At 70.4% G+C, this 22,104-nt stretch overlaps 1 protein-coding gene across 18 annotated transcripts in view; it reads right to left on the reverse strand.

Moving 5' to 3' along the window:
• Window positions 1-22,104, reverse strand: part of PLEC (plectin) — a 51,703-nt gene that overhangs the window by 20,360 nt on the left and 9,239 nt on the right. For 2 of the 18 annotated variants that reach the window (XM_058276150.2, XM_058276157.1), the window contains 7 exons: window positions 2,990-3,051; window positions 2,814-2,828; window positions 2,617-2,706; window positions 1,802-1,879; window positions 1,638-1,730; window positions 691-857; window positions 10-125 (listed from right to left, as the gene is read on the reverse strand). In XM_058276150.2, coding sequence (XP_058132133.1) covers window positions 10-125; window positions 691-857; window positions 1,638-1,730; window positions 1,802-1,879; window positions 2,617-2,706; window positions 2,814-2,828; window positions 2,990-3,051 — 621 coding nt within the window. Of the gene's footprint in view, window positions 1-9; window positions 126-690; window positions 858-1,637; window positions 1,731-1,801; window positions 1,880-2,616; window positions 2,707-2,813; window positions 2,829-2,989; window positions 3,052-3,475; window positions 3,755-5,817; window positions 5,960-7,145; window positions 7,302-8,033; window positions 8,151-9,520; window positions 9,579-12,429; window positions 13,072-15,336; window positions 15,467-22,104 lie in introns of those variants that run through there. The other 16 variants (XM_058276151.2, XM_058276159.1, XM_058276160.2 and 13 more) reach the window with 15 other exon arrangements.

The following is a 22,104-nucleotide window of genomic DNA, read 5'->3' on the forward strand; positions in this document are numbered from 1 at the left end:
GGCACACACCCTCGGGGTCCAGGAGCCGCGTCACTCCCAGGTCCCGCTCGGCCACGGAGAAGGCCTGGTCCAGGTTCTCCAGGTTGGTCTGATGATACACCTTGTTCATGTCGATGAGCGTGGGCCTGCGGACGAGGGCGCGTGAGCAGGCAGGCATGGGGCCAGGCCCGAGGCCCACCCAGCAGGCAGGCGCTCGGCCCAAGGCAGGCGCAGGCAACGCTCTCGGTGAAGCCAGGCGACGCGCGCTCCCGCCCCACGTGCGCCCGGGGACCTGCCCTGGCTCCTGCCTCAGGGCAGCCCTGGCTCCTGCACCCTTCCGTGCACACAGAGCTCCCAGCCACTACACGGCCAGAGGCCCGCCCCAGAGCCCAGGGAGCCACGTTAGGCGCAGGCAGGAGGGAGTGCCGAGAGCGCCCCCCACCCCTCGGCCGGTCAGTACAGGGCCTGGGGAGAGCTGGGGTTTCGGGGGTCCCTGGGTCGCCCCCACCGTGGCCCGGCCAACAGGCCCCTCCCTGGCCACACGGGGTTTCTGGAAGGGCCCAGGAGGCAGCTGAGGAGCAGGGGGTGGGGCGCTGGCACCATACCCCCTCCGGGACAGGCTCTGGCACCGGCTCCCGCCTCAGGAGCAGACGCCCCTCCAGCCCCAACTTGTCTGAAGTCGCCCGGCCGCCACCTCCCCGGGCCGCGTACCTGTGCCGGTGGATGATGGCGTTGAAGAGCCGGCCGTCGCGCCAGCTGGTGGTAAAGTTGTCGCAGCGCAGGCCCTGGTAGCCCTCCACCATGCGCTGGGACCAGAGCAGCAGCTTCTCCTTGGCCGTCATGTCCTCCGACTGCCCGCTCACCTGGATGTCTGAAATCTGGGCAGGGACCAGAGGCAGGGGCTCAGCTACCGCGGCCTGCCCGCATGTCCCACCCCACGCCCATGGCTGCCTGCATGAGCGCAGGGGCAGCTGCGACCATCGGGGGGCCGCTTCCCCACACCGGGTGGCTGCCGGGACCCGCCAAGGCCATCAGGGCCAGAAGCCCCGGCCACTCCAGCCAACAGCCACCAGGCACTCAGTCCCCAGCCCCGAATCGTGGGTGCCCTGGGCTTCCCCAGCTGGGAGAGGGGCTCTGGGCCCGCCTGAGGCTGGCCGGGAGCAACAGTGGGGGCAGGGGGGCCCGGGGGGCAGCTGCGAGCAGCTCGCTAGAAGCCCGGTCTAGGTGGGGAGGGGTCAGGCTTCCCTGTGCCTGCAGGCAGGGGCTGGAGCGTCTCGGGGACCGGGCACGGGGTGTGTGCTGGCAGCCCTCAGCCCACCAGCCTGCAGCCCCTGCTGCCTGTTGGTCTGTCAGCCCACCAGCCTGCAGCCCCTGCTGCCTGTTGGTCTGTCAGCCCACCAGCCTGCAGCCCCTGCTGCCTGTTGGTCTGTCAGCCCACCAGCCCACGTGACTCAGCTGCCGTGCCAGCCGGCCCTGCCTGCCCAGCTCTCAGATTTGCGGCTTCCTGTGCCGCCGGGGCAGGCCTGTGAGTCAGCCGCTTCCCCAGAACGCCCTCGGGCACGGGGCGCATTCCTGGGCGGGGAGGCTCCCCAGCCCTGCCCGCCCCGGCTGCAGGGCACAGAACGGGCAGGCCGCCGGGAGGCCAGGCCGGCGCCCACCTGGAAGTGCAGGATGATGGTCCAGATGAGGCCCAGGGTCAGCTTGGGGTTGCCGTCGGCGATGTCGTCGTTCCTGATGTTCACCAGCTTCACCTGCGAGCAAGCTGCGCTCAGTCGCGGCGGGGGCCGGGCGGGAAGGGGGCGCGGGCAGGAGGGGACCTCACCTGGCGGTGCCGGAGGTAGTCCAGGGCGATCTGGACGTTCTGCAGCTTGTGGAAGCGCATCCTGCCCTTCTCCCGGGGCTGTGGGAGGAGGCATGGCCGTCAGCGTCCGCGGGGCACAGGACGCGGCCTGGGCCCGCCCGGCACCCCGAGGCGGACGCTGGGCCAGAGGCCACCCCCAGCAGCCGTGCTGGGCCCTGCCTGCGTCGGGTCCACCCTCCCCGCTGGGAAAGGGCCCCGGCACTGGGGCAGCCTGGGGGGGGCTCGGGAAGCCCAGCGGCCAGGCCGCGGGCGGAAGGAAGGGGCTGGGAGGGGACAATAGCCAGGAAGCCGCGGGTGGAGGGCGCAGGGAGGAGGCGCGGGGCGGGAGGCACTGCTGTGGCTCCCAATGGGTCCCCCGCCAGCACAGGCAGAGCGGCCAGCGGGACCGCGGGCAGCTCAGACACACGGCCACCTGCCCGCCAGGTGCCACCAGGCCACACGGCTGTCGGCCCCAGGTGAGCCGGGGTCCAGCGGTCCAGCAGCCAGCGCGGCGCGACCACTCACCAGGCGCGAGCTCCTGATTACATCCCGCTCTCTCGGCTGCCCAGCCGGAGCAGGCAAAGGGTAAAGAGCAGAGGTCAAGGTTCAGAGTCCAAGCAGCAGAGAAACCAAAGCAGAGCAGAGCATGAGGTTACGCTTCGGGGGCCCCGCGGGGTCTGCAGGCTAGGCCTCTCGCCGCGGCCCGGGCGCGGGAGCGGGGGTGGCAGGTGGGAAAGGCCCCCACGGGCAGGGAGGCAGGGCCCAGGGGAGAGCAGAGCCCCAGGAGGGCGGCATACCAGGCTGTCCCCGGAGAGCACCTCCAGCAGGGAGATGAGGTTGTGGCCATCGCGGAGGTCTTCGTACAGGTCGCTGATGTGCCTGTGGGCCTGCGGGCACAGAGGGTCTGGGTGGCCGCACTCCCCAGAGGCCCAGCCCAGAGAGGAGCCCTGCGGGGGCAGAGCACGTGGCCCTCCCCACCCCGCGAGGCACCTACCTGTGCCCTCCAGTGCTACCAGGGCGGCCAGAGAGACGGAGAAGGAGCAGGAGGACAGAGCAGTGGAGGAGAGAGGACGGAAAACAAGAGGCTTCAGAGAGAGGAGAGGCGCGCACAGGCGCAGAGGACAGCTGGGGGCGCCGGGGGCCGCCGCCCCCTCCCCTGCCCCCGCCTACCTTGATGAGGTGCTTGTTGACCCACTTGGTGAAGGTTTTTTTCTGCACACGGTCCCGCTCATCTAGCAGAGACAAGGACAGGGTCAGCTGGAGCTGAACACCGGCCGAGCGACGTGACCCCCGGTGCCCCAGCCCCTGCACCCAGAGCCCCGGCTTGGCCAACAGTGGAGGCCCGAGTGCCCAGGCCCCAGGCAGCCCAGGCCAGGCGGGCCAATCCCCGGGGCAGCAGCCCAGCCCACAACACAAGCCCGGCCTGCCCCGCCTGCCCACCGGCCTCTGTCCCCCCGTGGCGCGGGGGTAGTGCGGTCGGCGGCCCACCTGACCGGACCCCTGCCTGACCAGGGTCCCCACCGCCACAGCCCCCGCTCAAGGCTGAGCCTCTGTGCTAGACAGCTGGCCCGGGCCCGGGCCCCGGCCCCGCCACAGCGCCCTGCCCCTGCCCCTGCCCCTGCTCCAGCCCGCCGGGGCAGCGCCCTCCGCCGCTACCTTTCTTGCCCTCAGAGGCCCTGAGCACAGCCAGGTAAAGGTTGTCCTCCGAGCTAGTCCTCTTGGGGCCTGAGCCCTCGGGCTCCGGCACGCGGAGCCTGTGCTGGGACATGGCGCGCCCCCCCTGCCGGCTCGTCCACGGCCCTCAGGTACTGCGCCGCGGTGGTCTGGGGCACTGAGGTGGCCGGAAGGCAGCTCTGGCCCAGGACGCTGCACAGGCTCAGCCGGGAGCGAGAGTCTGTGTGGCCGCTCCTCTCCTGCCGCTCCCTGCGCCCGCCCCGCCCCCGGCCCCACCCGCCCTGCCCGCCCCCAGAGGGGGAGAACCCCCAGGGTGCGCGAAGGAGGAAGGCGGCCCCTCCCCCACAGCCACGCCCCGGCGGCCCGAAACAGGAAACCCAGGAGTTTCCTTACCCACCCTGCCTCGGCGCACCAGGCACCGGATGCCAGCCCACCGCACCCACCCAGAAGCAGGCCTGGGGCCCTGGCCTCTGGCTTACCCACCCTTCCCGTCCGACTCTGGGGGGGTCTCCCTCCCACCGGCAGGCACCTGCATAGGGGCGGGGCCAAGGGCCCATCTGTTGTTGCACCCCTGAAACCACCTCCCGGCAGACCTGCACCCAGGACGCCCGCTGCACCCCTGCTCGAAGCCCTCCCAAGCCTGCCACATCCTAGACCAGTAGCCATGCCCGGAATGGACTGGCCCAGTGTGGAGACGTGAAGACCCCCATCTCCCCCAGCCAGGCCAGGCAGGGCTGTGCACAGAGGGGCAGTGCCGGGCGCATAGCTGAGGGGTGACTCATTGCTGCAGCACTGAGCCGCAGGGCCATTCCCCACATGGGGTGGGGGCACGGAGGACAGTGGGGACCACGGGGAAGCGCCCCTCAAGGCCAGTGGTGAGTCAGGGCTGGGGGGGGTGGCCTCTACCTGGTGACTCACTGGGGAGGAAGCCGCACCTGGGGCGGTGGGGCTGTTTGTGGGCAGGTGGGGCTCAGAAGTGGCCGCTGTCCAGGGTCGTAAAGGTGGAAGCCGAAGGCAAAGGGCACTGGGGCCCACGCTGGCCTGCCACCCTGCTCCTTCGGGTCAGCACAGCCGCCCATGGCCGGCATCAGGGGCTGTCCAGCCCGCCCAACCGCTGCAGGAAAGAATGCACCGCCCCAAGCCACAAGAATTTTCCAGGCCGGGCGCATCTGGCTTGATGCAATCCAGCTGTGGGCACGGCTGCACCCGCCTCTCCTGCGGCAGCTCGGGGCCTCTGTTCCGGGAAAAGCTCACCCCACCCCCATCCCGCTGGCCCCTCCGCGGCCAAAGGAGGGCACCAAAAGCCCATGGGTGGGAAGGGTCAAGCCCACGCAGCTGGCCGAAGGCTCGTGCGCCAAACTGCCTCCTTGGGCACTGGCAGCCCCCCAGGTCTGTCTCACCCCACCCCCACAGGCGCAGACACACCCCTCTGCAGAGGGGTCCTAGGGCTTGAGATCCACCCTGCCCCCCCATGACACCACCACCCACCAGGTCTTTACCATCCGAAATTCCAAATCTGATCCAAACTGGCCAGTTTTCCCAGGACAGCCCCCAGAAATTTTCTCCGGAATACCCCACACGCACCCACCTGCCCCCCAAGTGTGAAACCCAGACCCCCAATGACCCCTCTCCCCCAGCAGCTATCCTGCAAGGAGCCCGCGTTGAGCACCTGCTGTATGCCAGCTGGGGCCTGGGAGGCAGCAGTGGACAGGGGTGTGGCCCAAGTCCCAGCAAGGCCTCCCTGCAGCTATCCCCCAAGGGTGCTGGGAGACCACCTCCCCAGGGCCAGCCCTAGCACTGGTGCCGCTGACCTCTGAGCCGCCCCCCCCCCTCCCGGCCCTGCCCCCTTGCCCCTGGCTTTGGATACCCCGTCTTCAGCCCTTGGCGCCACACCCGCCCCTGCCCCAGAGCTCCGCCCCTCCCCGTCCCAGCTAGGCCACACCCCCTCCCCTACAGCTCCCGCCCGCGCTCCGCTGCACCCCAGCTGCCAGCCCGGTGTCCCCCCTGGAACAGGAGCTGCTAGTCCTCTGGGGCTATCGCTGCCCCTCTTACGGGAGAGGGGCTTAAGATCGGAGCGCCCCCAAACACAGAAGGAAAGCCCACACGAGATGGAGAGGTGCCGATCGAGCGCCTCCTCAGGAGCCCGCCCCCCACACGGCCCGACTGCCACTGCCACGGCCACGGCCACGACCACAGCCACGGCCCGCGCCCGTCGCGCCCCCCTCCTCTCGCTCCCTCTCCCTCCCCCACCGCGCGCAGCCCTCCCTAGGTGTTGCCGGCCAGGAGCGCAGAGGCGGAGCCTCGGCCGGGCAGGCCGCACCCACCTACGCAGCACAGCTGCCCGTAAAGGTAGCCCCGGCGGGCGCGCTCGCAGCCCGCGTCCAGCCAGCACGGTCGCTCCAGCACGCCCGCCCCCCACGCCGCAGCCATCCCCCCCGGAGCACTAGGAGCGGCCCGCGGTGGTGCCGCTGCTCTCGCCCACTGCGCCGCCCCGTGCGCTCCGCCTTCTCCCCCGCCCCCCGGCCAAGGCGCTGCCCAGACCGGGAGAACCTGCCCCCGGCGGGGCGGTGACCAGCGGCGCAGAGGCTCCGCCCAGGGGAGGCCCGAGGGACTCCGCGCCGCCGGGAAACTCCGAGCCCACGTCCGCTCCCAACAGGATGCCTGGGGCGGGGGGCCAGACCCCCCAGGGAAGGGAGGAAGTGGGGCGGGGGGGGGGGGGGGTGCCGAGAACAGCTAACTGGGGTCGCAGGGCGGGTGGAGGCGGGGAGCAGCCCCGGCGGTGGCCCACGTGAAGGCAGGGTCCGAAGGCCGGCGGGTGGGGGAGGGCGGGCCCGCGTGGCGGCGTGGCGGCGCCAGCCACCGGGACGTGGGGGTATCCCCCGAGTATGCATTTACAGAGCGCCCGGCGCTGAGTCACTGGCTGCTTCCCCCCCGGGGCCCCCAAGGGCGGCGCCCGGGAACCCCCCCGGCTGACTCAGGCCTGCAGTCCGGCAGCCCCGGGGCAGTGCCCCGGCGGGCACCGCCCAGCCTCCTGCCCATCGGGGCGCCCCTCTGGCCAGGACCCCCCTGCACAGACGGGCTCGGCGCACCAGGGCACGAGCCCCGCACTGCCCAGCCCCGCCCGTCCCGTGCTGGCATCGGCCGCCCCTCCCCCGGGGCGGGCACGGCTGCGCCACGGGCGGTGGCCCAGGAGCGTGGTGACTTTGAGCAGGCAGAGGGCGAGCGCTGCCTGGCTGCTCGCCCGCTCGCCCGCGGCCGCAGGCCTGGGGAACCGCGCTCCGCCGCCGGGCACGGCCCTCCCACCCCAGCCCCCACCCTGGAAGGGCGGGAACCTCTCCCCAGGGCGGCCTGCACCTGCCAGCTGCGATTCTGTGTTGACGTTCACCTGTGCGCACCCAGCTCCAGCCGGGCAGCTGGGGAGGGGCGGGGCGCTCATCCCGCATTCCACCCACCCTGCGACCCGCAGCCCTAGGGCCCCTGGCCCCCGGCACCAGCGCTGGGTGCTCTGCGTGGGCAGAAGGCAGGGTGGGCCACCGCCCGGTGGGAGGAGAGGAGCACGTGCTGCTGTTTAAGCCGGTCCAGGGCAGAAAGGGGCGGCCCCTCCGCCACCGCCCCGCCTCCAGGCAGGGGCGGCGGCGCCCGCGGCGCTTACCTTGCTCGTCCCGGGCCCGCCGGCGCCCCCTGCGCCAGTGCCACACGGCGGCCAGGGTGACCACGTGGCCCACGACCACCAGGGAGGGGAAGAGGCTGCCCGAGGGCTCCATGGCGCGCAGGCACCGCGGCGAGAGCAGGCGCGAGGCGCCAGGAACCCGCTGCGCCGAGCCGGGCAGCCGTCCCTGCCGGAGGCGGGCGAGGGGGGAGCCCCGGGGAGCAGCACTCTCGCTGGGGATGCGGCTGGGCCCGCCCTGCTCCTGCCCTCCTCCTCGCCCTCCTCCCTCCGGCCGCCGCTCTGAGCGCTGCTCCCACCCGCTCCCCACAGCGGCGCTCAGCTGTCCCTGCGCAGAGCAGAGCTCAAGGTTAGCTGCAGCCTTAACCCCTGCCTGCCCACGGCCACTCCCGCCAAGGGAGGCGCCTGCCGCGGGGGCCAGGCCGCAGTGCCCCCCAGCGCAGCCCAGGCTGGGTCCTCCTCCCAAGGAAGCTGGCCTGCCCCGACGGCCCCCCCACTGGGAGGGCGGTCCAGGCGCACCCCCCCTTGGCTCCTGGGGTGCCCTCTGGGGACAGCTGCCAGGCGCAGAGGGCGGGGCAGCAACTCGGCCAGCAGGCCAACTCCGGCCTCCACCCCTTCCCCCACCCCTCCCCACCCCACCCCCACCCCCAGGGTGGCGGTTGCCCCCACCTCCTCAGAGACAAGCACCCTCCCCACAGGCTCCCCAGGACCAGGCAGCGCCACACAGACAGGGTCGGGCCACACAGACAGGGTCGGGCCGGGGGCCGGGGGGCTGCGCAGAGGGAGCAGGCCTTGGCTGGGCAAGCCCGGGGCCTCACCCCTCCAAGCCCCAGGCCACCAGGCCCTCACGGGCATCCGACGCTGCCCCCCTACCTGGCACAATCTTCATTGGGGATGGCAACGGGCGCCCACGGGGTGGGCAGGGAGTGGGCGAGGGGCGTGGGGCGTGGGAGGGTCACAGGCCCCTCGGAGGCGGCGGGCGAGCCCAGGCGCGGCAGCCGCGGCGACAGGAGGAGGGCACGGCAGCGGCCGTCAGCAGCAGTGCCTGTGTCTGTGGGGGAGGGGGTGGGCAGGGGGCCCGGTGGGATATAAATATCCGGGCAGGGCAGGCGAGGCTGTCACTCGACCAGACTTAGAACATGACGTGGGCCGCAGGGCGCCGAGGCCGGCCTGCTCCCCAGGCCGGGTCGGCCCCTCCACTCGGCCCCTCCCCCAGGCTCCCACTGAGGGTCCTAATAAGCCACGACTGGGCTCGGCCTGGGGACAGGACGCAGGATCCGTGCGCCCAGGGAGCGCAGGCTATGCCGGGTACGGCTCCCCGCCGATAGGCCCCGTACCGCCTGCTCCACCCTGCCCACCTCACTGGGCAGCGGGCGGCCAGCGGGGGCACCCTGGAAACCCATGCCAGCCAGGGGCTGGCCGGTCCCCTTCCTCCCAGAGGGCCCCGCGCAAGTCACTCGTCGGGACACCTGGCCAGGGTGGACAGCCGCCCCAAGGTCAGGCCGCTGAGCAGAGCCCCATGCAGGCCAGACTCGGCCGAGGCCCACTCACAGGATGCGGAAGGCTGGGCCAGAGGCCGGTCGGCTGGCCCGGCACCTGGGCCCAGGGCGTGCGGGAGGGCCGTGCTCCAGGGGAGCTGCCCCCACAGGCACCGAGGCACAGGACGAGACGTGACCACTGACACCCCGTTTCGCCTCGCCTCCCGGGTGCCAAGCCCTGTTCTATTCCGATCCTAAGAGAACCCTCCAAAGTCAGCCCTATGCCATCAACTTGTACAGACGAGGAAACCGAGGCACAAGATGGGTGAGGGGCTCGTCCACAGCCCCTCGGGACCACGACCTGAACCCAGGCGTGCAGGGCTGCAACCTGCAGCGAAGCAGAGCGGCCACTCTGGGCCGCGGGTTGCAGTGCCCCATCCATGCTGGGAGACCAGGACCAAGGCGGGGAGGGCCGGGGCGGGGGGGGGGGGGTAAGGCCCCATGGGTCGGGGACACTGGCTGCCCCAAAGCAGGCCAGACCACAGAGCCAGGGGCCAAGTGCGGAGCCTTGCCCTGCCCCGCCGTACTTGGAGGGACGCTGCAGTAGCAGCCGGAGAGCCCCTGGTGGGCAGGGGGCAGCCCCCGCGCTTCCCCGCAGAGAACTGGGGCAGGTCGCACCCCCAGGTGGCCCTGAGAGCAGAGCTGCACTCACCCAGGGTCCCCGAGCCCCCACATTCGAGGACGTGGGGACTGCGGGCAGTGGGCAGCCCTGGCCTGGCCCTGGCCTTGGCTGGGCCCCTGCAGCTGGGAAGAGCTGAGCCGGCACGGGCACCCCTGTCCAGCCAGAGGCCGGGTCCCTCCACCACCCCACCCAAGCCGTACCTTGGCCCAGCTGAATCAGCTCCTCCATGCTGAACCGGTCCATGGCTCAGACACACAGGGCTGCTCCCAGGCCCCGCGAGGCAGGGACGGCAGGAAGGAGGCAGGGTGGGAGCGCGGGAGGGCGGCCTCGAGCTCCGGCCTCCCCACCCAGCCCTGGGAACGCTGGCTCCTCCTCGCAGCGGCCTGCCCAGGCGGAGCGGCCGACACCCCCAGGAAGCGGCCCCCCGGCCTCCCCTACTTCCCACCCCCGCTCCCAGTGCTCGCACAGCCTCCCCTGCGCAGGCCCTGCCACCCCACGTTCCAGGCACACACGCGCCCGGCAGCCTGGCCAAGCGGCCACGTGGATGCGGCGCCCTGCAGTCCCCTCTCCCGGCCACCTCCTCTGTCCACCACCACCCCCAGCTCAGACCCAGCCACTGCCGCCCGGCCCCCAATTTCCCTCCCTGGCCCTCCCCTCCCCAGCCACCACAGGGCTGAACACGGAGCTCGTCACGCCACAACCCTGCTGGAATCCCGCCAGGACGGTCCCACAGATGTCCCCGCAAGCCAGAGCTCGGGGGCCCACAGCTGGCTAACCGGCGGACCCACCTCCGCAGAGGACGCCACAGCTGTGCACGAGAGGAAACAAAGCGGCTCTGGCCGGCACGTCCCCAGGGCCGGCGTCCAGCAGCAACCCAAGGCGGGCAGGGGGCAGGGGGCAGGGGCAGAGGACGGGGGCATGAAGCACATGTGCGGGCGGGGCTCTCAGAAGGCCACTGCGCACGGGACTCTTCGCCGCGTGCTCCTCCGTCTGTCTTGAGTTCTGAACCTCGTGGAACGTTACGATTTAAGATGCACGGGGGCCTCCTGTGGCGAAAGCACCCAGCTTTCTACCGCGCCTGGCTCAACGCCCCAGCCCTCACCGTGACAGGCACCTCCGAGGCACTACGCTGCCCACCGGCACACCCTAGCCCCTGCCCCCCAACCCCTCTGCCGGGCCTCCGGGCAGCAGGCTGGGCCTCAGGGCCAAGTCCTCTTGGCAGAGCTGCCCCCCAGGACCGCCCCCTCCCAGGGTCTGGAAGGGACGTGGCTGAGGGCTCAAGACACCTTCACGTGGACATGCCACCCTCCATGTTCCTTCTGCAGACGCCAGGGCACGGGTGGGGGCTCACGCGGGGATGCCCAGCGGTCGGCCCACGTGTCCCTGACTCCCGCCAAGGGGTGGAAGGGATGTGCATGGGGAAGGGCAGGCCTGTCCAGCGCGGCCATTTTCAAACTGCAGAGGCGATGGTCGGCACATCCTGCGCTGCCCGGTCCCATGCACAGTGCTCACGCCCCAGCCATGGCCCAACCCTGGCCACGCCTGCCCTCGAGGCTCCAGGGCCTTCTCGGCAGGGGCTGGGGGAGTCCAAGGGCAGGGTGGTCTGCAGGCCCCGGGCCTCCCTGGGGGCTGACGGGAGGGGGCCCCCACCGCCTGACTCAGCCTGGGGCTGGAGCTCATTTCCTGTTGGAAACTCTGAGCTGCCCTCGCGGCTGAGGCTGGGAAGGGAACACTGAGTCACCGGTGGGGGCTGGGGGTGCCCTCCAGCTCTGCCCGCGGCGACCACACCCAGCCCCTCCCGGCCCACTGCCAACTGCCCGCCCAGCTGGCCCAGCCCGGCCCGGCCACGGAGCAGGAAGGAAAGAGCGAGGGGAGGGAGGGGCTTGGCGCGCCGCCCCCGGGAGCTGTGAAGGGGGAGCTGGTCTCCAGGCCGCGGTGGGCGGCAGCGCCAGGCAGGCCAAGCCAGCAGTGCGGGGAGGCCCTGGGGCCATGGCCGCGGCGCACTGGTCGAGCCGGCTGCTCCTGCTCTGCACCGGTCAAGTGCTGTCTTGTGGAGGCCCCACATGGCCTCAGAAGAGGCCACTGCCACCCGTTCCCAGAAGTGCTGGAGGCAGCGCACCTCCCCGGGCCACGGCACGGCCAGGAGGCGCTCCTCAGCCCCAGGTCATGGCCAGCTGCCTCTGGCCTGCTGGGGTCTAGAGCCCAGGCTACCGCCAGCACCCCCGTGGGGGGCTGCCCCCCAGCTGGGGCCTGCCCTGGGGGCCTCGCTCCAGACCCCTCCCCTGCCCCTCAGGGGCAGAGCCTGCCTTGGGCCCGGGGAGCCGGGCTGTCCCGAGCCGGCCACAGGGTACTCTGAGAGCGCGGGCCTCGGGCCACACAGGACGTGCCTGCCACCTGTGACCTGCATGTCCCAGCACACGTGCTTGGGGACAGAGGAATGCCACGGGAAGGGGCAGGGCCAGGGGTCTCTGGCAGTCCCTGGGAGAACAGAACTGTCCCCTCCCCTCAGACCTGGCTCCCACCATGCCAGCGCCAGCCACTCCCTGGCCACTGCCTTTCGACAGGACGCTGTCCCCCAGGCCACTGCCCCCCAGGTTTGGGCAGGCGCCCACACCAACAGCTGTGCCACGCCGGGCACGGCCACACTCGGGCAGCACTGCACTGAGCCACACGGCCTCCCCAGGGCGCAGCATTGTCCCACCATGCAGACAAGGACCAGACCCGGAAAGCTGAAGCAGTCGGCCTGGGCCACGCCACCAGAGAGACGCCACGCGGGGTCACGGCACAGCACCCGCCCCGCACACGCCCATCCCACCCGGTGCACAGGGGGCCCCGCGGCAGACAGGCCACTGGAGCAGGGGACCCGGAGCAGAGGGGCGACTGCTAACGCTGGCCCCACCCCCAGCCCTCCTGGGGACGAACCCCTGCTCCAAGGTCGGGGACCCAGAGGGGCCACGTGGGCCCCCTGGCAGGGGCGCCCACCGGCTCGGGCAGAGGGGCGCCACCTGCTGGCGAGAGCAGGCCCCACACGGGCTGTGGCGGCCTACCAGGCCGACAGCTGACCAGAGCACCCCACCCCACGCGGTGGCCGGCCCAGGAAGCAGCTGACCTGTGGCTGGGGTGGGCTCCGGGCTAGGCTGTGCCAGAGTTCCCGGAGTGGTGGCAGGCACCACGGGGGGCTCGGACACCCCCTCCTCAGGCTCCTTCCGGCGGTAGCCCCGCCGCTCCTCACGGACAGGGTCCTCGGCGGGCGGTCCCCGCTTGGGCGGGCAGCCCAGGGGGCCCTGGACGGCCTGCACGCGGGGGCTGGGGCGCGCAGGCGTCACCATGGCGACCGGGCGGCGCACGCGCTGCAGGGAGGCGGGTACGATCTCGGGCGGCAGGTGCAGGTACTGGCGCAGGTGGGCGATGCCCTCGTTGGTGAGGTACCAGTAGAAGTGGCGCCAGGCGAAGGTCTCCCGCACCAGGCCCCTCGCGCGCAGCGAGGCCATGGCCCGCATGACCTGCAGGTTGGTGACGCCGGGCACGTGGGGGTGCAGGCTGCGGGGCCGCCGGTCCTTCTTGGCCACCATCACGCCCTCACGAAAGAGCACCTCGTAGATGGCGCGCAGCTGGTCCAGCGGCATGAGCATGCCGGCCACCATGGCTGCAGGCGGGCGGGGCGGACGCCGAGACACGGACGCAGGAACGGCGGGTGTGGGCACGAGGCGCGCGCTCCGGCTCTGCCGCTCGCGGGCGCCTGGCTCCCCGCGATTCCTGCCGGCTCTGCCGCCGCCGCCCGCCCCGGCCGGCCCCCTCTGACTCAGCAGCCCGCGGCCCCTCCCACCACAGCCGGCAGCCGCGAGCGGGGGGCACCTCGCCGCCCCCGCCCCCGCTGCCACCCTCCCGGGCCCCACGGCTCCAGCGTCAGGAGTGACATCATTTCCCAAACACTTCCTCCAAGGTTCCTAGGCCTGGGAAGGGGGGCGGGCTACAGACCAAGAGCCTGAGGGAAGGGGGGGCAGGACGTGCAGAGGGGACGTGGGTCCGACTGAGGGCTGGGGTCTCCAGGGCTGGACGCGTTCACCAGAATCTGAAGGGAGGGGGCGGAGTCCCAGGCCCGGGGTGATGGGGAGGAGCTGGGGTCCCCAGGGCCTGGGCTCCTGGGGTGGGGGGGAGCAGAGGTCTGAGAGGGGGCGGCAGGGGACAGCTGCCAGGGCACGTGGGCAGGCGGGCAGCAGGCACACTGGCAGCTGTGCGCCAGGAGGGGCGAGGAAAGAGCCCCCACCGCAGATGCCAGATTTGGCAGGGCAAGCCTCCTTAACCCTCCCCATGCCAGGCCAGAGCACGGGCGGCCCAGGAGCCCGGCATCTCCCCAAGCCTCGTGGCAGGGTAAAGGGCAGGGGGCTCTGAGCAGGGGGGCACCCCCAGGCCAGCTGTCAGAGGCCAGGCAACTGCCATACGGAACCAATGGCGCCCAGACCTGGCGCCCCTGCCACCCACACAGAAGCCCCACCCGGACGGCCCGAGGGCCCGCCACGGTCAGACGGGCAGGGGCGAAGAGCGCCACCACCGGGAGAGGGGCAGGGCACCCCACGGACGGCTCCACTGGGCTAGGGAAGGAGCTGCAGCCACACAGAGGCTCCCACCGTGCATGTCCAGTGCCCCCCGTTCCCACCCCAGCTCCCCCTCCCCTGCTGTGCTGCAGCAACCCCCACCCCAGACACACCCATTCCCACCCAGCCCTGCAAGCCTGGGAGCCGCTCATAAATAGGGCGGGGTGGGGGTTCCCAGGCGGGAGGCCGGCAGCAGGCGGGCAGGCAGCCAGCTGCCGCTGAGCGGCGGGTCTAGGGCCCCGTGGCCCCACCCCAGCGGCTCCACACACAGCACGCACGCTCGGTGCAGCGGTGGAAACTGAGGCGCACCCCAGCGGAGCCGCCAGCTGCTCCCATAGCCCCCTGCCCCCAGTTCCCGGGACACCCGCCCTCCCGGTCTCTGCCCCACCCCCCAGCCACCCAGGGCTGGGCAGGGGGCCAGCGAGCCTGGGAGGGGCAGGACCCTGCCCAAGCCCTGCAGAGCTTGAGGCCTGGGGCCACCACGTGGGCCGTCCAGAAGCGATGCTGGCTGGGATCCAGGCAGGCCTTCAGGGGCACGGCGCCCACCGATCCCTGGGCTCCCCCACGCCCACCCCACGTACTCCTTACATCTTCCTACCATGCCTCCCGCGACACAGCCTCCCACATCCCCAAGCCTCCCGGTCCCACTGCCCCAAATGATCTCAAGCCCCGCTCGAAGCACCCCCAAGCACTCGGATCCAAGGCCTCTGGCTGCAAACCCCCCGGAGCCCCCGCGCACAGCCCCTTCCCCCCATGCCGCCCTGGGCAGAGGAGGGCACAGCTCGGGCACGGGACTAGGGGCGGGCCGGCGGGCCGGCGGGGAGCCCCTCCCTCCCACAGCCCGAGCGCCCGCGGCGAGGAGCTGGGCCGGGAAGTTCCCGGCTCGCCTCCAGCCTCGCTCTCCCCAGGGTCGGCGCCCCAGGTCCCACGGCTCGGAAACGCCCCCTGCCCCGCCCCCGCCCTGCGCTGCCGCAGTCCCGCTGCTGACTCAGCTCCGGAAGAGCCGGGCGCAGGGCAGCCCCTCGCCCCTCCTCCAGGTCTCCCGGGTTTCCAGGGCAACCAGTCCGGGCCCTCGGGCAGCCCCCGCCCGGACAAAGCCGCAGTGTGGACTTGCCCGGGGCCAGCCCGCGCGGCGCCTCCGCACAGGGATCCCCGAGCAGGGCAGCGGGAGCCCGCCGGGCAGAGCACGCGCCCGCCCCGCCCCGCCCCCGCCGCAGGCCCGCGCGCCGCGGGAGCCGCCCCCTGCCAGCCTCCTGCAGGGCCCCGGCCGGAGTCCCGGCGCGGGCCCAGGCCGGGTTCTCCTGCGGCTGCAGCCGCGCGCCCCCCGCGCTGCCCCCAGGGGCGGCAGACCCCTGGCCGCTGCCCCGCGGGGCGCTGCACAGCCGGAGGCCCGCAGAGCCCGTGCTCCGGCCGGCCCGCACCTTTCAGGGAGCTGATCTCGTGCTGGATGGCGCGCGAGGGGTCCATGGCTCCGCCGGGCGCTGAGGGCGCGCCGCGGCCCCACCACGCAGTGTCCGGCCCTGCACCGCACTGCCCGGCGGGCGCCGCAGCCGGGGGAGGGCCCGGGGGCGGGGCTTGCCCGCGGGGCGGGGCCTCGGCCCGGCGATGCGCAGCCACCGGCGCCCGCGCATGCCCCGGGCTGCCCTCGCCCTCCCCAGCCCCCGCCTCGGGGCGCCCAAGCCCCAGCTCCCGGGGGCCCCGGCGCAGTTTCCGTGCGCCCCCACCCCCCGACCTGCAACATCCGTGCTACGGCTCAAGATGCCCTCTACACCTGACACCCCCAAAGTTACCCCACGCGGCTTTCCAGTTGAGTGGCGCCTCTCGGCAGCCAGGGGCATCCTCTGGGGTCCCCTGTACTCCCCAGCTCTGGGGGCCCCGCCCGTGGCCAGCTGGCCCACGCGGCCTCGCCGCGGCCCCCATGCGCCCAGGCAGCCAGGGCGCGCTGGCCCACGGGCAGGGGGGACTGAAGGTCTGGGCGCCTGCTTCCTAGCCCCTCTCCACCAAGCTGCGCCCTACTCGGCCGAGTGAAGTGTACCTACTAAACCTCAAGTGGAACCGACAGGGACTTAGGCGCAGACCCAAGAACGGAGGAAAAGCTCCCCAGAGACACACGCAAGCGGGAAAGTGGACACGCAGCTCGGTTTTAAGTCATGACCTGAACTTTACAAGATGATGGAAATGGGAACACGGAAGGCAGGTCGGGGGCCACATGCGTGCACTCGTCCCGGCCTCTCAGGACCACGAGGACAGCACGCAGGCAAGGCGGGTCACCGGCCCAGGTGCGCAGAGCCTGCCCTTCGCGGAGGGGCCCCCTGTGGGCAGTCACTGCGGAGCCCAGGCCCACAGGATCCCTTCCTTGCCCGTTCAGCTGCCAGAGGGGCCGTGGCCAGCCCCTGGGGAAGGCTGAGCTGTCCCTCGAGCCGAGGCAGGAGGGAGGTGCCAGCGCCCGCCCGAGGAGGAAGCGCAGCCCTGGAGAAGGCAGGCGCTGGAGAGCGCGGCCCGGGCTAGAGCGGCAAAGGGCCTGCGTGGGGCAGCGAGGTGGAGCAGGCAACTGGAGCAGGTGCCGGGGGCCCCTCGCGCCTCAGGGAGACGTAGACCGTGGGGTGCGCAGGCGGCTGACGCGCGGTTTCCCAGCAGCGGCCCAAGCCCCCACCCCCCACCCTCAGCTCTGGCCAGCCTCACTGCCAGGTGCTCACGGCACTGGGTCCCCGGTAACTAACCCGCAGACCAGAAACGTCTTAGGAGCACGTGGGTCTGAGCGTCCACTTCATGGGGGGAGGGAATGCCCCAGGCAGAGGTGACGGGAAGGCCCCCCCTGCCAGGCCCTGCTCTGGAAGGGTGGGTGGGCCCGGCTAAGGCCATGCCACCGGGCCAGGGAAGCTTTCCGCAATGCCAGGGGGCAGCTCACACCCACGGGGCCAAGGGCCCTGGCCCAGCGCCCTCCTCACCCAGGGCCCCCTGCCCAGCTCCTCTGTGAGGCCCAAAGCAACCTCCTCGCAAACCTGAGACCCTGGCAGGCTCTGCCCTGGGCCGGGGCTACGGGCACCAGAACACAGGCACACAACCACGTACGGGTGCCCGGGCCAGGCCACCTGGAGTAGGGGCAGTGCCCGGGGGCAACGGGCACACAACCACAAATGGGTGCCCAGGCCAGGCCGCCACTGAGTAGGGGCAGTGCCCGGGGGCTACCCGCCAGACCCCCATCGCCCTCCCCCTGCAGCCCAGCACAGCAGCTCCGCTACCAGGCACAGCCTCAGTCTAACCTCAGGGGTCCCAGGACCCCCACCCACCCCACCCATTACGAAGCCCCATCATTCTGACCCCAATATCCCTCTTCTCTGGGTGTCCTCTGCAGCCCAGCACCTCTCGCCTGAGGGGCAGGGCCTGCGCTGACCCCCACCCCACAGCCTCCCTCAGGCTGGCCCCACACTGCTGTCTCCAGGGAGGAAGCGCAGCTCTGCAGCCACTGCCAACGCCCTCCCGGAGGCTCCTGGGCCAGAAGGGGTGCGGGGCCTGGCACCTCCCGCACACGCCACCTGGACGCAGCAGTCAGATGTGACGCAGCAGCCGCAACCAGCGCCACGGGGAGAAGCAGCCAGCGTTCCTTCCCCAGAGCCGGGGACAGGGGTCTGCCACCTGCTCCACACCACCCTGCCATGCGGGTCCAGCACACAACCCGGGCGCGGAGCACGTGGACAAAGGCTGCGACTGCCCCAGCACCCAAAAGGCCAACCAGCCGTCCCGAAGAACAAACGAGAGAGTGTGCTAGAGCGGCTGCGTTCAAAACACATGAAAACACAAACAAGAAGCTCCTTCCAGACCAGCGATCGCCAGTTAGGAGACAACGGAAAAACCTCTTCGTTAGCAGCACAAGCCACGAAACACGCGGGTGAAAGGACACGGGCAGCGCCGCGGGCAAGGCCCGGGTCCACCAGGCGAGAACCACCGCGGCGCGCCGGCTCCCAGGCCGCCCCTCAAGCCACGCGCCTGGTAACGCCACAGCAGCCGGGCGAGGCTCCGCAGTAACGGGCGGGCGGTGAGCTTTTAAACATTTCTAATAGGAAACGCTACCTGATTCAAAAATTTAAAGAGCATAGGAGGTAGAGTGAAGACCTCCTCCTCCCCACCCCACCACAGAGGCAGCGTGAGCACCGGGGCCGTTCCCCCAGAACTTGTGTATGGGAGACTGGCCAGACGTACGCGTTGGTCCCCCTTTCAACACGAAAGGTGACGTCTGGCATGGCCTCCCGTCCCTTGCTCTTCTGTCAACCCTTCGCCACGTCGACACGGGGGCCGAGCGGGCCGGGTGGGGACCCATCCTGAGCAGGCGCTCGGATGCACGCTGCACTTCCCTGGCCTGGTTCCCACAGCCTCGCCAACAGGATCCAGAAGCCCAGGTTTTTGGATTTCTGCCAATACAATAGATGGAAAATGGTACGTTGGTGGAGACAGAGCTTAAATTTTGCCTACTGTGGACCAGGAGAGTCTTCTGACAATCTGCCTACAAAGCTGTTCGCTACAGCGGTTTCTGATATGAGGAAACAAACACAGCTGTACCGTCCTATGAGAGAGAGCCAGTTTGAGTGCTGTGTGGTTACCACATACAGGAATGTTATACTGCAAATTAATGCCGCAGGAAGACGTCCAGCCCCTGTCGTTAACAAGTTCTGTGTGCCCAGAGCACACTGTCATACGTTATGAAATGCAGATAAGCGCAAACGCTGCGAAACATTGCACATCTTCTAAACAACAAGCACAAAACGACAACCTGGAGGCTTCGCAAGGCATCAAACAACTGCTGCAGGGCCGGGCCAGGCGTGTGGGGGGTTCAGCAGCGGCCCAGGAGCGTCCCGCCAAGGCCCGGGAGCCGGGAACGGCGCTTCGTCTGGAGTCTGAAGACACAGCGACCAGGCCCTTGAGGTGAGTGATGTAGGGACCGACGGCCGTGGGCACGATGACAGGGGTGTGAAGACGCGAGGCGGCTGTGGGAAGGCAGGACTGGGGCGAGGCAGCCGCAAGCCAGCGCTCGGGCAGAGGCTGCAGGAGGCACAGACCAATTCTCCCCTGCAGAGTGCAAGGGAGATGGGGCCCCCAGATGCCTCTGGAAGGGGGAGAACACGTTTCTGACGGAGGTGGCCACGCAGGGCTCTAAGGCAGCCTTGGTCTAGAGCGGGGACGCTGCTACGACCAAGAGCTCAGAATGTGGAGGCGGCCTGGGCACGGGCAACGGGCAGAGGCCGCAACGATGCCGAGGCACACAGTGGAAAGCTTCGGCTGGTAGAAAGAGGGGCGTTCGACATGCTGCCAGGGCCTCCGGAGGAGAACCGCGCCAGGAAACGGGAGCAGAGGCGATCCCCGTTCAAAGGGCAGCAACTCGGCTGAAGTGGGGCCACTGCCGTGTGGAGCAGAGCTCGGGGACGACAAACCTGGAAGTTAAGCTGAGAGGTCCCCAAGCACGTCTGGCAGGCACAGCCTGCATACGGGAAAACTCAAGAGCAAAGGGACGAATTGAGAAAGGAACTGTTAAGCAAAAAGGAACCAGAGCTCGGCGGTTTGCAGCCTACAGATTCCACTTGCACCGGAGACGCGTGGATTCGGCCCCGTCTGCTGGGCAACGAGATGGTGCCTGGCGGAGCCGCTGGACCAGCCCAGCAGCAGAGCAACAGAGTGGCCCTCCAGGGAGGATGCGGAGGGCCCCCGAGTGACGGCACGACATCACGGCCGAGGAGACCCCAGCGGTTCTGAGAAGTGGTATCGTCAGCGCCAGCGTGGCCCGGAGGGTCAAAGCTGTCAGGCCTCTGGGCCTGTACGGCAGGAAGCGGGCCGAGAGCGCCCAGGCTGCCAACGTGGGCTGCCCTGGAGGAGAGGACGAGCTCTCGGAGGGCAGAGCCCTGGGCCCGCAGGGCGAGGCCACGTGAGGGGGAGGCGGGCTGAGGGCACGGAGGACGGCGCCAGCTCATGGAACAGCTTCGCCCTGCCGGGGTCGGGCCTGCCTGGGCCACGGGTCCCTCAATCCCTTCCACGTCTCCCTCTCTGAACGGGCGCGCCGGCCATCCTATGCCTGTCCCACCCGGGTACTTGAGGAGTGGAAAACTCGCCTTTTAGTTGCACAGGTCCACAGACGGGACGGAGAGGAATTCTGCCGCATTTCCAGGGTGCCACCCTTTACTTGCGGGGGGACCAGGACTTCGTAAGTGGGAAGCTGGACTCCACCACGCAGCCACACAGGCTTCCCTGAGTTGGTCTGTTCGTTTGTTTGCTTGTTGTTTGTTTTTGCGTTAGGAGGCACTGGGAACCGAACAGTTAGGCAGGCACTCAATCCTTAAGCCAATCCACCCCCCAACCAATTTTTTATTTAGATGAGTTGGAAGAAGAGATTTGGTCTTTCGAGCTGATGAGATTTAGATGAGATTTTTCAGTCAGGGTTGACGCTGTAATGGTTCGGACTGTTGGGGATGCTGAGACGGGGTGACTGTATTTGACACTTGAGATGGATGTAAACTCAGGGGAGCAGAGTTCAGATGGCAGTGGGCTGAACGGTGACCTCAAGATACGTCCCCCTCCAACCCCCGAAGCTGCGGAAGTCTGCAACACGATTAAGTTAAAGACCCGGCGATGGTGTCACCCTGGGCCCCCGGGGGCCTACGGGCAAGGACAAGTGTCCTTCTAAGGGACGGGGGAGATGGCCGTGTGAAGCGAGGCCGCGGGAGCCTGGAGTGACGCAGCCACGAGCCCAGGAGCCACCAGACGCAGGACAGGCAGGGAGGCTCGGCCTCTGTCCGAGCGCTGCGCCCGCTGCTGCGGCCCCAGAGCCCAGCCTCGGGGCGTCGGCTCCTGGAAACGAGCACGCGCTCCCGAGGCGGTGGCAGAGCTCGGCGTGTCACAGAGGCCTGTCCTGTGCCTGTCGTATAAGCTTCCATGTCGGCGTTCATGACAAAAAGAAAAATAAAAAAGCGTTCTCAAAACTTCAGGACACATGCTCCTTTGCAACACAAAAAAACAGAGATCACGAACACGCTGCTGGGACGGCCCTTCCATGGCTGAAGCAGGACCCAAGCCACAGGAGAGCTGGGGGGTGGGGGCACTGGAGGGGCAGGGCGGGCCTGCGGGGTGGGACACAAGTCCGGGGCATCTCCACGGCCCAGAGAGGGCACCTTCCTGCCGCCACCTGAGAACCAGCCCTCGATGCCCCTTCCTCCCAGGCCACGGCCACCCCAGGCTGTTGCCAGCCCGGCAGGCGCCCCAGTCTCCGCGCGGGCCCACCCTGGCCCCACGCCCTGCAGGCCCCCACGGCACCAGCCTTCCAGCCTACGTCCTCCCGTCCACCACGGGGCATCTCTGGGCTTCACCCTCGGCTCCCAGTCACGGTGAGCCGGGGCACCCCACGGCCCCAGCATCACCCTCTCCAGCCTGTCCCGGCTCCTCTGCTACCAGCTCCCCGGGGCCTCACCATGGCAGCAGGCTGGGGGCATCACCTGTGCCTCCCCCTCGCCCTGGGGCCTGACGGCCCAGCAGGGGGGAAGCCCCCATGCCCTCAGAGCCACAAGCCATCAGTGGCAAGGGGCACTCACGACTCGGCCCGATGGGCACGGGAGGGCAAACGAGACGGATGTCCAGCACTTGGCCGGGGCCAGGCAATGCCCACGTCCCCAGGGGCAGTGACACCCTCCTGCACACCAAGGCCCCCCGGGGACTCCGCACCAGCAGACCGCACAGCTCCGTGTCCTCCACCCCCCATGGCCGCACACCTTCCAGGCACCCCCAGCCCCTCCAATCTGTGCCCCAGGCAGGCCTCGCCGAGAACCCCGATGTGCCTTATCACCAAGTCCCAGGGCACTCCTGGGGCCCCTTCCTGCCCTCAAGACCCCTCCCGCCACCCTCTCCTGGCCGCCTGGCAGCCGGCCCCCCGCCTCCAGGGCCTGTGCGCTGGCTCTGCCCTGCCTGGGGCTGCTCCTGGGCTTCCCGGCCCTCTCGCTGGGCTCTAAACTTGGGGGGCCAGAACTGGAGCCTCTTTACCCCATCGGCCATGCCTGACCTCGCGATGGCCCCGTGGCCGTCCCCACCTGGCCCCCCAGCTCAGCACTTCCATATGCCTGCCTGCCGCACAGGGCCCAGCTCCTCTTCTCGGTCCCCACCCCCGCACGGCCCCCCAGGGCCGCCCCGTCAATCCACCACCACCGCTGGGCTCT

This window comes from Dasypus novemcinctus, chromosome 14 (assembly GCF_030445035.2).
Source record: "Dasypus novemcinctus isolate mDasNov1 chromosome 14, mDasNov1.1.hap2, whole genome shotgun sequence".
Taxonomy (NCBI): Eukaryota; Metazoa; Chordata; class Mammalia; order Cingulata; family Dasypodidae; genus Dasypus; species Dasypus novemcinctus.